This window comes from Hyperoodon ampullatus (assembly GCF_949752795.1).
Source record: "Hyperoodon ampullatus genome assembly, chromosome: 1".
In the NCBI taxonomy this organism is placed as follows: domain Eukaryota; kingdom Metazoa; phylum Chordata; class Mammalia; order Artiodactyla; family Ziphiidae; genus Hyperoodon; species Hyperoodon ampullatus.
Genome location: NC_136914.1, coordinates 155,139,748 through 155,153,410, shown reverse-complemented (window position 1 = coordinate 155,153,410; position 13,663 = coordinate 155,139,748). Strand labels below are relative to the sequence as shown.

General features: G+C 35.1%; 1 protein-coding gene across 6 annotated transcripts in view; it reads left to right on the top strand.

The window, feature by feature from the left end:
• SEC24B (SEC24 homolog B, COPII coat complex component) overlaps positions 1-13,663 on the top strand; it is a gene marked incomplete at its 5' end in the record, with an annotated part of 94,063 nt that overhangs the window by 31,406 nt on the left and 48,994 nt on the right. For 2 of the 6 annotated variants that reach the window (XM_079700982.1, XM_079700981.1), the window contains 2 exons: positions 802-969; positions 9,801-9,905. In XM_079700982.1, coding sequence (XP_079557108.1) covers positions 802-969; positions 9,801-9,905 — 273 coding nt within the window. Of the gene's footprint in view, positions 1-795; positions 970-9,800; positions 9,906-13,663 lie in introns of all 6 variants that reach the window. The other 4 variants (XM_079700980.1, XM_079700979.1, XM_079700984.1 and 1 more) reach the window with 2 other exon arrangements.

The following is a 13,663-nucleotide window of genomic DNA, read 5'->3' as shown; positions in this document are numbered from 1 at the left end:
ATTTCCACATTTTCTTTATCCATTCATCCATTGTATATATGTCTGTTTATATACACATACACACATGCATGTATTGATATATGCATACACATACATATATGTATGTATATACACCACATTTTTAAAGTCCATTCATCCATCAGTGGACACTTAGGTTGTCATCATAGGTTTTTCAGTTATCTCTTGGTTGGCTGAAGATGATCCTGTAGGTCAGGCAGTTTGAGCTATCAAAAAGACCAACTATGAATCACATGTACTTTATTCCAGAGGTCCAGCCTTATGTTACTGTCAGGCCCTTACTTAGTTACCTGTGAGATATGGGATCTGATTAGAAACAGCAAATGAGAAGTGGCAGTTTACAATACAAAATGGGATCTGAGCTAATACTAGAAACATCTGTATAATTCATGAATCACATTACTGCAGAAGCAAATAACCTCTGTTCATCTTATCTATCTAAGGTACCATTGCACAGTACAATAATTAGTATTAATAATAGTGATCATTAGTTAGTAAAGAAAAGCTGTTTGGGGTTCATTTTGTTTAAGAAGGTATGGAAGCTTGTGAAATGTTTTAGGAAAATTGCCATTAAAGACTTTTAAAAACATTTAGTGAATGTTTTTTGTTTTTTTTGAAAATCATTTCTTTGGACCCCTTATTTTCTAGATATAGATATAGTAGATAAATGTGATGCTGCTGAAGTTTCTTACAAGAACTTCAGATTAGCTGTATTTTGTTAGTATTTTAATATATTTCAAGCTTACTGCTATGGATGAAATAGTTTCTTGTCTTCAGTTGCAGATACTTTGTCCTGTTCTGTAATGCAAAATGTTCAGCCTCCCAAGTCCAGCCCAGTAGTGTCCGCTGTTTTGTCAGGAGCCTCGTCAACAAGAACGCCTCCTGCTGCAAGTCGCCCAGTTGAGCCTTTGGCCTCAGTTGCACGGCCGTCAGAGCTATTACAGCAGAAAGGTATTTGAAAAATTTGTTATACTGCATATATTGTACATATATATACGCACACAGTAATTCAAATAGCTGATTTTAAAAAGTCAAACCGATTAAGCATAATTTATGGAAAATATGAGAAAAAGTAATTTATAATCTCAATTGAAACACTATTTTTAATATATTCCAGTCTCTTGCTTATGATTTTATATAATTATGTTATAGAATTTTGTTAAATCTGTTATATATTTTATATCATTGCAATCATAGTTTACATACCATTTTGTATTTTGCTTTTACATTTATTAAATTATGCAGTTCTTCATATATCTCTGTACAGTTTTATAGTCATGGCTAATTCATTGTGTCATTGTATTATAATCTACTACTCCATCCCTCCATTATGGGCCATTTATTTTCTATTTTTTAAAGGTTATTATAGTTTCTTTTGGGATGAAACACCCAAGATTTCCTTGTTTTGTGAATTTCCATATCCTATTTGATGATTTCTTTGCTTGTCATTATTATTAATGGAAAGTAACTTTTGACCCAATTTTGAGGATGAGAGGATGAAAATGAAATTGTAAGCCACACTCTTGCATCATTGACAAACAATATGGTTTATTTGTTTGCTTGTTTAATATTCTCCATGTGTTAAATAAGTGACAGGTGACTAAAATGTGTTGTTTTGACCATTTCCCCACATTGCCTTTTCTTTTGGTTGTATTCTTGATGGTTTTCTGTCTGGCTAAAATTCCAGATCTATTGATGTTTCAGGTTAATATACTATATTTTTCATATGATGAGAGATAACTCTTTTTAGGAATACGTGGTTTGTATTTCCAGCACAATCATTAGTAATATTTTAGGGACTATATTCACTATGCAGTGACGGCCCCTCACCTTGAGTATGAAGAACTCTCTTATGTTCTGAGACTTGGAAAAAGCAACATAAATCCTTAGGCTGATCTCACTGCTTATATCTGCTGAGTGTTCCTGTGGTCAACAGAGGCTTTTCTAACCTTTGATCAGATTATACATTATAGATTTCCTTATTATTTTCTTTTTTTTAGGAAAACCAACTGCAGCACCAGAGAGTGTCCACTGATTCCCAACAAGCCAGTGGGTGTATTAGGAATAGAATCTAGTTATTATAAGCATTTACTTTCAAAGTGAGGGGCTGGTAGGAAAGTTTTACTTATCATGAGTAGAAGAAACTTAGGGGTACATAGGAGCCCTAACTAAATGAGTGATGTCTTTCCTCTACATTGATGATTACCTTCCAGATGTTAAGATATATATGCTGCTTGTTTTGGCCCTTTACATTGCCCCCGCTAATTTATTTTTTCCTATTATATTTTTCTTTTGACCATTTTAGTTTAAATACCATCCTATCATCTTACTGTATCATTTTGTAAACCACTTTCCCACTAAATAATTATAATTATTATGTTTCCTTTTTCTTACTAATAAGATAGATTTGAAAAGAGAAGGAACTATTGTTTATCGAGCAGTTACAATGTGCCAGATACTTCATATTTATTATCTCATTTAATCCCCTTACCAATTCTACTAGGTAGACATTATCCTGGTTTTACAGGTGAGAAAAGTGACATTCACAAAGATTAGGTAACTGGCCCAAGATTATAAATTAGTAAATAGCAGAGTGAAAGATTTTTCTTTTTTTCTTTCTTTTTTTGGCCACACCACACAGCATGTGGGATCTTAGTTCCCCAACCAGGGATTGAATGCGTGCCCCCTGCAGTGGAAGCACAGCATCTTAACCACTGGCCCGCCGGGGAAGTCACCAGAGTGAAAGGTTTTCAACTCAAACCTTTCTATTTTGTGCTCTTTCTATAAATGAGGCTGAATTATTGTTTTTGTTGGCTGTTAAACTCTTGATTTACCTAAGGTAAACTCCTTGAATAAGTAACAGGAAAGATAATGCTGAAGACCTAGGAAAGATAATGCTGAAGACCTTTGAATTGCAGCTTTTATTGTTCCATTTTCTGAAGTAGGAGATTGGTCACTTTATGGTCTCATTGCCTTTGGGTAGATCTGGATACACACAGATGCGTATGAGTTATGGCCCCATGTACGTTGTGCAAACTGTAGTTTACAGGACTGACGCCCCTTGTGTGCAGGGTACGGCTGTGTAGGGCGTGCTGTGTGTCTGATAAGGCTACGAAAGTATTGATGCTTAAAAGAGGTTAGTCTTTTTCTCCTGTGAATGAAGAGTGTTGCCTGCCATAAAGCAGAGAATGTTGAGCCACCAACCCACTACAAAGCTGCTGCCAGTGGTGAGCCCCGAGGGAACTCAGGATGGAGACAAACTGCCGAGCCCTGAGCCACTGCAGCCAACCCCGCAGCAGTGCGCCCGAGGAGACTCAGCATAGGAAAGAACAGGACACCGCCCTAGAGAGCTATGGTACCTATGAAAGGAATAATTCAGTGAGCCCAGGCTCTTGCATCTTCCCATACACAGAAGAGTGCTAAGTTCACTGACTTGAGATACCTGGTTTTCTTTAATTAATGGTTATCTTTTGATGTTCTGGTCTTTGTTGCAGAAACCTCTGTATGTCCCGGCTCCTCCCTTACCTCTTCGGAGCCATTCCTCAGAGCTGCCTGAGAGGCTGTCTTCCGGGCTTGAAGTCCTCAGAAAGTCCACCAAATAACACAGTTCTCAACTTTTAGGTTGTGCTTTTTTTTTCAGTTGACATTCCCAGCTTCAAAGACACCCTTTCTGAGCTATTCTCTCAGCATTTTTTACTGGTTTTTACAGGAGAGGCTTCAAATTTTTGCTTGCATATCTATCTCCTAAAAATTTTTTGAAAAAACTGTAACTACTTGAACATTTTTAGATTGACATCTAAAATTTTTCACCAAAAGTTTAAATACTTGCAGTTATATAATTTTCAACATACTCAGTATGTTGACTTTTACAAAAAAGATGTTGTTTTTCTGTGTATCCACTGGAATGAAGCCTGTCATCCTTTAAAAGATAGTAAAGGGACTTCCCTGGCGGTCCAGTGGTTAAGATTCTGCGCTTCCAGTGCAGGGGCCGCAGGTTTGATCCCTGGTCGGAGAACTAAGATCCCACATGCTGTGCAGTGAGGCCAAAAGGTTTAAAAAAAAAAAAAAAGAAAGAAAGAAAGTGAAATTAGCCCTTCTTTAACATTTAGAAAGTTTACATTTTTCCTTTTTCTTCTTAACATCCCTTGAATGTTTCCCTTGAATGTAGTAATAATATAATATATTCTTAAGCTAGAAACCCTTTTATCACTCTATCATGCTTTTCTGCTACAATAACATTATATATAATTGAAATTTTAAAATATTGTCTATAACCATAAGTGTCTAAACATTAACATTTTTTGTTCTGGACTTTTCTATCAGTACAATCATTGTCAGTATCTAGTGGGTCAAAACGACATAGGGCTTCCCTGGTGGCGCAGTGGTTAAGAGTCCGCCTGCCGATGCAGGGGACACGGGTTTGTGCCCTGGTCTGGGAAGATCCCACATGCCGCGGAGCGGCTGGGCCCGTGAGCCATGGCTGCTGAGCCTGCGCGTCCGGAGCCTCTGCTCCGCAATGGGAGAGGCCACAACAGTGAGAGGCCCATGTACCGCAAAAAAAAAAAAAAAAAAAAAAAAAAAAAAAAAAAACGACATAAACATCGTGAATTTTGGTATTTTTTTAATGGAAAGTACATTTTTATTGGAAATACATCTTTCATTGAGATAAATGGCTTTCCCTCCATCCCACCATAGCTTTCTGTACCTGAATTGCTTGATTCATTATTAGAATAAGATAAACTTTAGAAAAATTTCATTCATAGTTTTTATTTGCATATATATGATTACTGAGAAACTTTGTTCATGTAAAGTAGATAGGAATGGTATTGAAAGGGTTTTATTAAAGCAATATTGTTCTATAAAGTTATTTAACCTTCTGAGTTACATGTGAGAAATTTTTATTGTTGTTGGTTGAATTTTATTTTCCAGATTGTAGATAGTTGGTAACATTATTATTTCATGTAGCAGTTTGCAATTTTAAAATACCTTTAAGTTTTATTATCTCACTTGATCATCATGTGAAGCAGACATATCATATTTCACCTTTATTTTATAGATGAGGAAACTGAGGTTTAGAGAGGTTAGGTGTTTTACCCAAAGACATAGAAGTTCCCAAAAGGGATACCAAGACCCAGTGCAGATCTTCTGCTTCCAAACCCAGTGTTTGTTTTACTGAGTTAGCAATTATTCAAAATATTGTGAATTTTATTATATCATTGCCAGTATAATATCACATACTTTAATGTATTTTTATCAAAAACTTCAAGCTGTGACATAAGTCATTTATCTCATGGATGGCATCTCCATATAACCTAATTGGCAAAGGCAGTCCTCATTTTCAAACCAGTGACACAAATTTTATTCTTTGTCAAAAATCCTGATTTAATTTTTTAATTCAAAGAAATGTGTTCCTTAAGTTTCAAGGGGTATCATAAACTCCGCTCAGAAATAAATTTCATCCTACATATCCTAAGCCAAATTACTAAGAGCAATCAAATTTAAATGTCAAAGATTATTCTTTTTTATAGTATAGGTTATAAAAACTAGGCAGTGAGTCAATATGCTGTTTCTCATTGCCAAATTTGAAATAAAGCATTGTAATATGTACCTAATACTAGGCTATTTGTGAAGCAAGGATTATATTAAAAAGCATTGTATTCCTGTGGTAAATATATGCATAGTGTGTATCAAACTCTGTTATTTGGCTTTTTTTAGTATTTAAATAGGAATCAAGCATAAAAATTAGAAATAACTCTTAATTTCATCATACATCATGATAAAAATGTTCCCATGTATTTTATTATATATATATACACACACATATATATATATATATTACTAAGTACTAATAGGTTTACCTGCTAGTAAATTTTTGTTTTTTGGTTAAAAGGAGGTAGAAAGCATTAAGTACTGTATAAAGTATAAGGGGATATGAAATGATTATAACCATTATTAATATTTTATGATAAAATAGGTTGTAAAGTACTTTATTGAACATCTCATAGCTTCTGAAAGAAACATGTAGAATTTTTACCTATGAGTTTTATCCAGTGTCTCTTGAAAAAGACTGGTAGTCCTAGAAAATTTTCTACTTATTTTTAAAAGAACTAGCATTACTAAGAGTATTATTCAGGTTGGTAGAAGGTTCCTTTTCTAACTAATGACTTGTCCTAGGGATAAGTATTAAGAATAGTTAAAAATAATTGTTTTTAATTAAATAGATACAAAAACGTGGTTTTAAAGTTCAATAGTAATAGTAGTGAATACTACTATAGTATTTACTATATTTCAGGCACCATTCTAATAAGATTTAAAATATATTAATTCATTTAATCCTCCCAGCAGCTGTTTGAGGTAGTTATTACCCCACCTTACAGATGATATAAATGAAGAACAGAGAGGTTAGTAATTTTGCCCAAGGACACACAGCTAGTAAGTGGTATTACCTGGAATTGAACCCAGAGACCCCATCTTTATCCATAATGTCCTGCTGCTTGTCTGTTCAGTATTTCTTACTGTTTTTGCTTTGTTCTCATGTGACTCTTTCAAAAGCAATGGATTCTTTGGCAGTAGTGGTTGGGGCCTTCACATACGCAGAATCATTAAGTAAATTTATCATTACTGCCGCCACCCTACTTTTCACTTTCTGAATTAATAAAGCCAACCCTATTCCTAATATGTTTCATTTTTAACTGCAGCATGTATGGCAAGGTAAAAGATAGTCTGTAGATTTAGGGTGCCTTGATCAATCATTTAAAGAAGGAGGAAGCTTTCCTAGTAAGATTTAGGATAAGTTAAGGTAATGTGTTTTCCTTTGTAAAGTGAGAAAAAGTCTGTTCTTAACACAGGTACTTTCTTAGGTGGATAAGATATAGGAAAGAGAGTACTGTGGAGAGTGATTCCCTTAAAAGCCTTCTTTCGTGGGAACCCTTGCAAAGTCTTCTAGTGTGTGTACCTATTTAGAAGACCAGATTAGGAAAGGTAACAGTTGCTCAAGTCTGAACTCTTGAATTTAAAAAAGCTAACCTCCACAAGGGATTTGTTTTCTCTTAAAACTAGTTTTATTTATTCCCAGTGTAACTGTATCTAGGGAACGGTAAAGATGCCTTTTATTAAGCAACTCCAACTCTCCTGGAGAATTTGGCCTGAAGGTACTTTAATGATGGGTAGTTTAAACAGAATGTCTTTTTGAAAATATTGGGACCCTGTCAGTAACAGGCTCTTCATCATGTCATTCAGTCTGTGAAATAGCGTCCCGCCTCTTGGTTTTCTAGATTCATACCTTGGAAGCTCTGCTTAAGACAGAATGAATTGGGGGTGTGGCATTCCTTCCTTGTTTGGTGGTGATGGCTAGGGTGGGAGGTACCCCAGGACATTTCGACAGTGTGCTGTATACAACCTAGAGCAGGGCATTTAAATATGAATTGATTGTTATTCTGGAGCTCTTACCATTCTTCTGTGGATTAACTAAAATATCATATCCTTCTGCTGTTAGTATTCCCAAGCTTTTAACAAAGTTTACTTAAACGAGCAAAGGAAGGCTAAATTCTGAGCCTTAAATATTGAGTCGCAGTTGGGAAGAGCTTAAATCTTGATACTTTCATCTCCGGCACTTCTCAAAAAGGATTGCATCTTTTTTTTAGGACAGTAAAATTAAGTATGTTGTGTGACATTCTGTTAATATACAGTACGTTGGCAACCATTGTATAATCTAAAATGATATTGTAATAAATAATATTACTCTGTTCTTATTTATAGGTTTGTTCCAGTGCATTAAGTAGTTGCTCTATAAATTTTTCTTTAATCATTGGATAGCCATCTCATTTGCTTCCAATTAAGCATTGGATATTTTTCCAATAATATGTGATATCTGTTTTTATTCAGTAAATCTGGAAAAAGAGAGGAAAATATTTGTCTTATAATACATATAGGTTTGCCCTATGCTTTGGCTTCTTTGATTAGTTAGAGTCAGCAGTCTACAGAATGATTCAGTCATGAAAAGAGTGGATTTTCTTCCTGCTTTTTGGCCTCTCTTAGCACAGTAAATGTAATTTCTTTTTTTTCTTCTTTCTCTTACTTCTGCTTATTATATACATACATACATGTGTACTTTTTAAAGTGCAATGCTAATTGACATTTTGGGAAAGTACTTCGTTTTTAAAGAAGTTCTTAAATTGAAGAATTTCTTTTCTATAAAATCTTTTTACTGTTAACTCATGTCTGTTATAAACTTCTTAGTATATTTAACCTAAGGTCTAATATTAGTCAAATTTTCATTTTAACTAGGCCTTTATTAGAGGAACATGCCACTCTGAATTTGGTCTTTCAAGGTACCAAGTTTATTTTTTGTGTTGCCTGAACTTATTTTACATTGATTTTTACTTTCTCAGATGAATTTGTGATAACTGCCATTTTATCTGTATTTAAAACATGTTTCAGCAAAGCTAGCAGATTCTTCCATGACTTCTTTAGTCATGAGGGTCAAAACTTCATTCATATACAGTTTAACCTTTGCTCTCTTCTAAGTTCAGATTTTATTCTTTAATAGCTTTTTTCTTATGATAGGCATGAGTTATGTTTCTCCATGCTAATTTAAAAGGTCATCTGAGGGCTTCCCTGGTGGCACAGTGGTTGAGAGTCCGCCTGCCGATGCAGGGGATACGGGTTCGTGCCCCGGTCCGGGAAGATCCCACATGCCGCGGAGCGGCTGGGACCGTGAGCCATGGCCGCTGAGCCTGTGCGTCCGGAGCCTGTGCTCTGCAACGGGAGAGGCCACAACAGTGAAAGGCCCACTTACCGCAAAAAAACAAAAACAAACAAACAAAAAAAACAAAAAACAAAAGAGGTCATCTGAAAAAAACAATGAAGAGAGCATCAGAGGTCTACCACATGATTTTTTCGGTGAGGCAGGGCTTCATTGTGCTTCCAATATTGTGACGTGTTCTTGAAAATCTTTTGCTAGATTAATCAAATAATAAAAATATGCAATCAACTTTTTTTTTAAAGGGAAGTACTATACAGTTACCAGTTGTTGTGCCTTTTCCACAGACTCTGCTTTCTCTTGCTGTATCTCACACTGAGGACTAGTCTCATTCACCTACTTCAGACTCACATGTAGGCATTAGTCTGATGCTGAGATGATTGGCCATCTCAGAAAATTTACTTTTCTGTAATTGTCTCACTTGTAGGGCCACAGTTAATAAGCCTTTTTTTTTTTTTTTTTTTTGAGCGTCTACTCTGAGCAGAGAACTATGCTCAATACAGTTCTTTTCCTTAACTCATTCTTTTTCCATTATGAGAACTGAGTTACCAGCAGGGTGGCATTAGCAAAAGGAAGGTACCAAGTATATCTGTACGTGTGTTGTGTGCTGTATAAATTCATTTCAGTAGAAATGATCACTGCTCACCAAGAATACACAGTCCCAAAGGAAGTATACCACAAGGGCCCCAAGCTCAAAGAAGGTAAACATGTATAGAGCTCAGTAAAACGTTCAGAGAATATCAGTGCAGTTTCCTAAGTATTAACAGTGTCAGACATGGTACTTTCTTTTTTTACACTTAAACCAACTAGTTCATATTAAAGCTGCTTTTACTAAACTGCTTCGCAGAGATTTTCTAACGGTTTGTTTCAGTTTTGATAATAAATTAGCTGATATTAATATGCATGCTGGGATGTTCTTCGGAATGTCAGAGTTCTTTCTCACTTTTAATGCAATGTCAGAATTTTATTTCTCATCTTTCCTGTTGGTTTGACTCTTGTGTTTGTGCTTTCCACTTTACAGGCATGCAGTATGGTGAATATGTTAATAATCAAGCTAGCTCCGCACCAACTCCCTTGTCATCCACTTCCGATGATGAGGAAGAGGAGGAGGAGGATGAGGAAGCAGGTCTGCTTTAGCTTTACACCAGTTCTTGATCTTTTCCTACTCGAGTTTTCTTTTTATGTCCACAGTCTTACTAGTCCTTAAAAAATGTGTCTTTGCAGATTTAGCTCAATAGCTTGGTTTCAGCTATAGAAGGTTGGGTCACTCGAAATGAGGTGTTTTGCATGTTTATTTGTTTTGTGTTTTCTCCTTTGGACCTCTCTACCATTTTGTAAGTAACAATGCATTTTTCATGATGATAGAGTGCTTTCTTCTTTCCGAAGTGCATTTTCTCTCATGCCACATGCAAAAGAATGAGTCCTGACTGAAGCTTTTGGCTGATGATTGCTGTAGCACCCTTTTAGGATTCCTTTTGGGAATGTTTTATTTTCTGCTTTGCATGCTACTTTAGTCTAATCAAAATGAATCATGTGGACTTTATAAAAGTGAAAGAGAAATAGGACATTGCTCCTCTGAAGTCCCTGTGGCCTTTCCCGTCATATATTTAGAAGACCCCAAATTTTTAGTTATTTTCCTGCTTCATGAAGTATTAGTTCACATCATGCTAGATGAAGAAACTGTGCATGCGATTATGTGTTGCAGGCTGTTTAATATCTTTTTCTGCCTTTGATAAGTATAACTGTTGAGTATTAAGCTATTCAGTTCGTCCATTAATTCTAATAGTCTGACTGAACCAATAAGTGATCTTTCAGGTTATTATACATGACCATGATTCTCTTTCTGTTATCTTTATAATTGAGTGGAAGGATTTGCTCTGTAAACAATCCGCTTAACTAAAAGTTTCCACTTCCTTTGCATTTTTTAAATATTCAAATCCTTATGCATGATTTGAGGTGGTGGGTTGAAAATAGAGGGTTCCAGATGGAGAGTAATTTTTCTTACCTTAAAAATCTACATACCCATTTATCTTTCTGAATTTGGGGTAATTTTATTTTATATAATTTCAATCTTATAGAAGAGTGAAAGAAACTACCGTATACACTTTATACCATTTTTGCCACATTTGCTTCTCTCTATAAACATTATTTCCTACGTCATTTGAAGGTGGAGATATCCTGAACCTTTACCTCTAAATACTCCAGTATGTATTTCCTGACTGTAAGGACAATGCCTTACATAACATAAACACAATACAGTTGTCAAGAAATTGAGCACTGTTGCAGTAATATCTGTTACACAGTCCATAGTCAAATCTCAACAGTTGTCTCAGTAAGATCATTTATAGCTGTTTCCATGACCCAGGGTCATGCACTGAATTTAGTTGTCATTTCTGTTTAGATTCCTTCAACCTAGAACAGTCCCTTAACCTTTCTTTCTCTTTCTTGACTTTGACATTTTTGAATAATAGAGGCCAGTTATTTTGTAGAATGTCCCTCAGTTTGGGGTTATCTGGTGTGTACTTGTGATTAGATTCAAATCATGCATTTTTTTGGCAAGATTACCACTGAAGTAATGTTGTATTCTCAGTACATTGTGTCCGAGGCACATGTTGTTGATTTATCCCCATATTGATGATGTTAACTTTGACCACTTGATTAAGATGGTGTCTGCCAGGTTTCTCAACTGTAAAGGTACTTCTTTTTTCCATTGAAATTAATAAGTAATTTGTGGGGAAATTCTATGACACTACGTAAATTTCCTGTTCTTTTTTTTTAAACCGTCACTCATTAGTTTTAACATTCATTGGTGATTTTCTAGTTCCAACATTCCTTCTATATTTATGAGTTGAGGTTTCATTGTGAAGAAGAGCTTTCTCTTCTCCCTTGTTGATTTCTTTGGGTTCATATTGACTCGTGGATTCTTATTTTATTCAGTGGGTAATAATCCATTACTGTCATTAATTATTTTGATAGCAACTTGTCCTGGCCAATAGCAGCTCCTTCAAACTGTCTTTTTTAAATGTTCCCATGAATCTTTAAGCACTTATTTTAAGTACCTTAAGTCCTCGATAAGATGTTCCTAGCTCATCTTGTGTTTGGGCTGCTGCAAGCCTGGGACAAACCATTTTCTTTAGTCCTGGTGCCTATAGTAGAGAAGGGTGTTTTAGAAACCAAGATGTGATCGTAATGTGTGGTCATTGCTAATGATGGGTCATTGCTCCCAGGTCCTGAATTATTATTATTATTTAATGTATATATTATTCAGATCCTACATATGTCTCACTTTTTAATCTCATGATCCTTATTTTACACATTTCAAAAATGTGTTATTTTGCGTAATGTTATTTGTCAGCCTAAATTACCCCCGTTTTTTTTCTGCTTACAATTAGGTGCAGTGGTTGAAAACCCCTTTTCCTTAGACAGAAAAAAAAATTGGAAAATCAAAAAGATTTAGCATTAATGGCTTTTCTCCTATCACCTTGTCTTATTTAACTACTTTTTTCTTGAATATATTACAGATTAAAAATCCCTAAATTCTTAACTCACAGCATTTAGATTTTAATAATACCTAACATTTTTGAGTACTTACTGTGTGCCAGCTGCAGCACTAAAGAGCTAAAAGCTGTGGGGTTTTGTGTCTTTTCTTCTAAATTCAAATCCTGACTTTGTCACTTATTAGCTTTGTGACCTTAGACAAGTTTCTTAAACTCATTGAGTCTCAATTTACTCATCTGTAAATGAGGAATAATAACAGTAACAATTACATATGGTCGTTTTGAGGATTGAAGGTATTCTTCGTAAAGAGCTTAGAATAGTGTCAGGCAAATGGTAAAATCTCTCAAAAAAAATTAGGTGTCATTACTAACATTGAGAACATGTTTTTATCTCAATTTGTTCTTCTCAACAATCCTGCAAGGCAGAGATAATTGGCTCCATTTTGCAGATGAGTTGACTACGATCTGAACGTGTACAGTAACATTTGTCTCTGGTCACACAACTCCTAAGTAGCAGAGCAGAGATTCAAACCGAGGTCTGTCTGCAGAGAGGTGTGAAGAGGACAGTCTTTATCTCCTAGTGAGAACACAAAGCTCTGGAATAGGTGGGAACTAAAGGGCACATGGCAGTGGTCACCATGGCATTTCTTATGTGTTGTCTTCCTCCTTTGCCTTTTTTATTATGCAGCAAAATAATGACTGGACTATGGACATTTTTACTAGGATCCTGGTGTTATCTCTTCATGGTTTGTAAAAAAAAAAAAAAAGTCCTATTTTTGTTGATTGCAAATTAAAGGGACATTCTAAGTGAGGGGAAAGAAAAAAATGGAAAGAAAATCTAGCTTTAAAATGAATTTTATGTTATTTTTTAAATCCTGCTCAGTTACAGTATTTTTTTCATATGTAAAAAGGTAAAAGAATGCCTCAGATTGGTGCGGAGATTACATAGAAGTGTATCTGTCAAGTAGAGATTTTGGAGTGCTCTATTTTTTAAGCATTTCAGTGGTATTCATTCCCTGTAATCATGAGATTTTTGTGTATTTAGTTTATGTGGATTATTCTCCGATTTTGGAAAAATTTATTAAGCAGTAACGAAATATCAACTAGCAAGCAGGTTTGGAAATCAGTAATAATCTTCTTTATAGTTATATTTAAAGTAACTATCCTCTTACTTTAGCTTTTCATTTATTAAAGCTTAGGGTTTCCTTGACAGCGGGTCTATCTAGGAGTCAAGTACACGGATATTTATTTAAAACTTTCAGTTTTAAAACAAAATTTTGATTTCAGTTCTGATTTTACATTAAACCATCTAATTATATTTTTTAAATTACATGCTACAAATAGGCTTCCTCTTTAAGGTTTCCTCATTAAATGCACACTTGGAAAC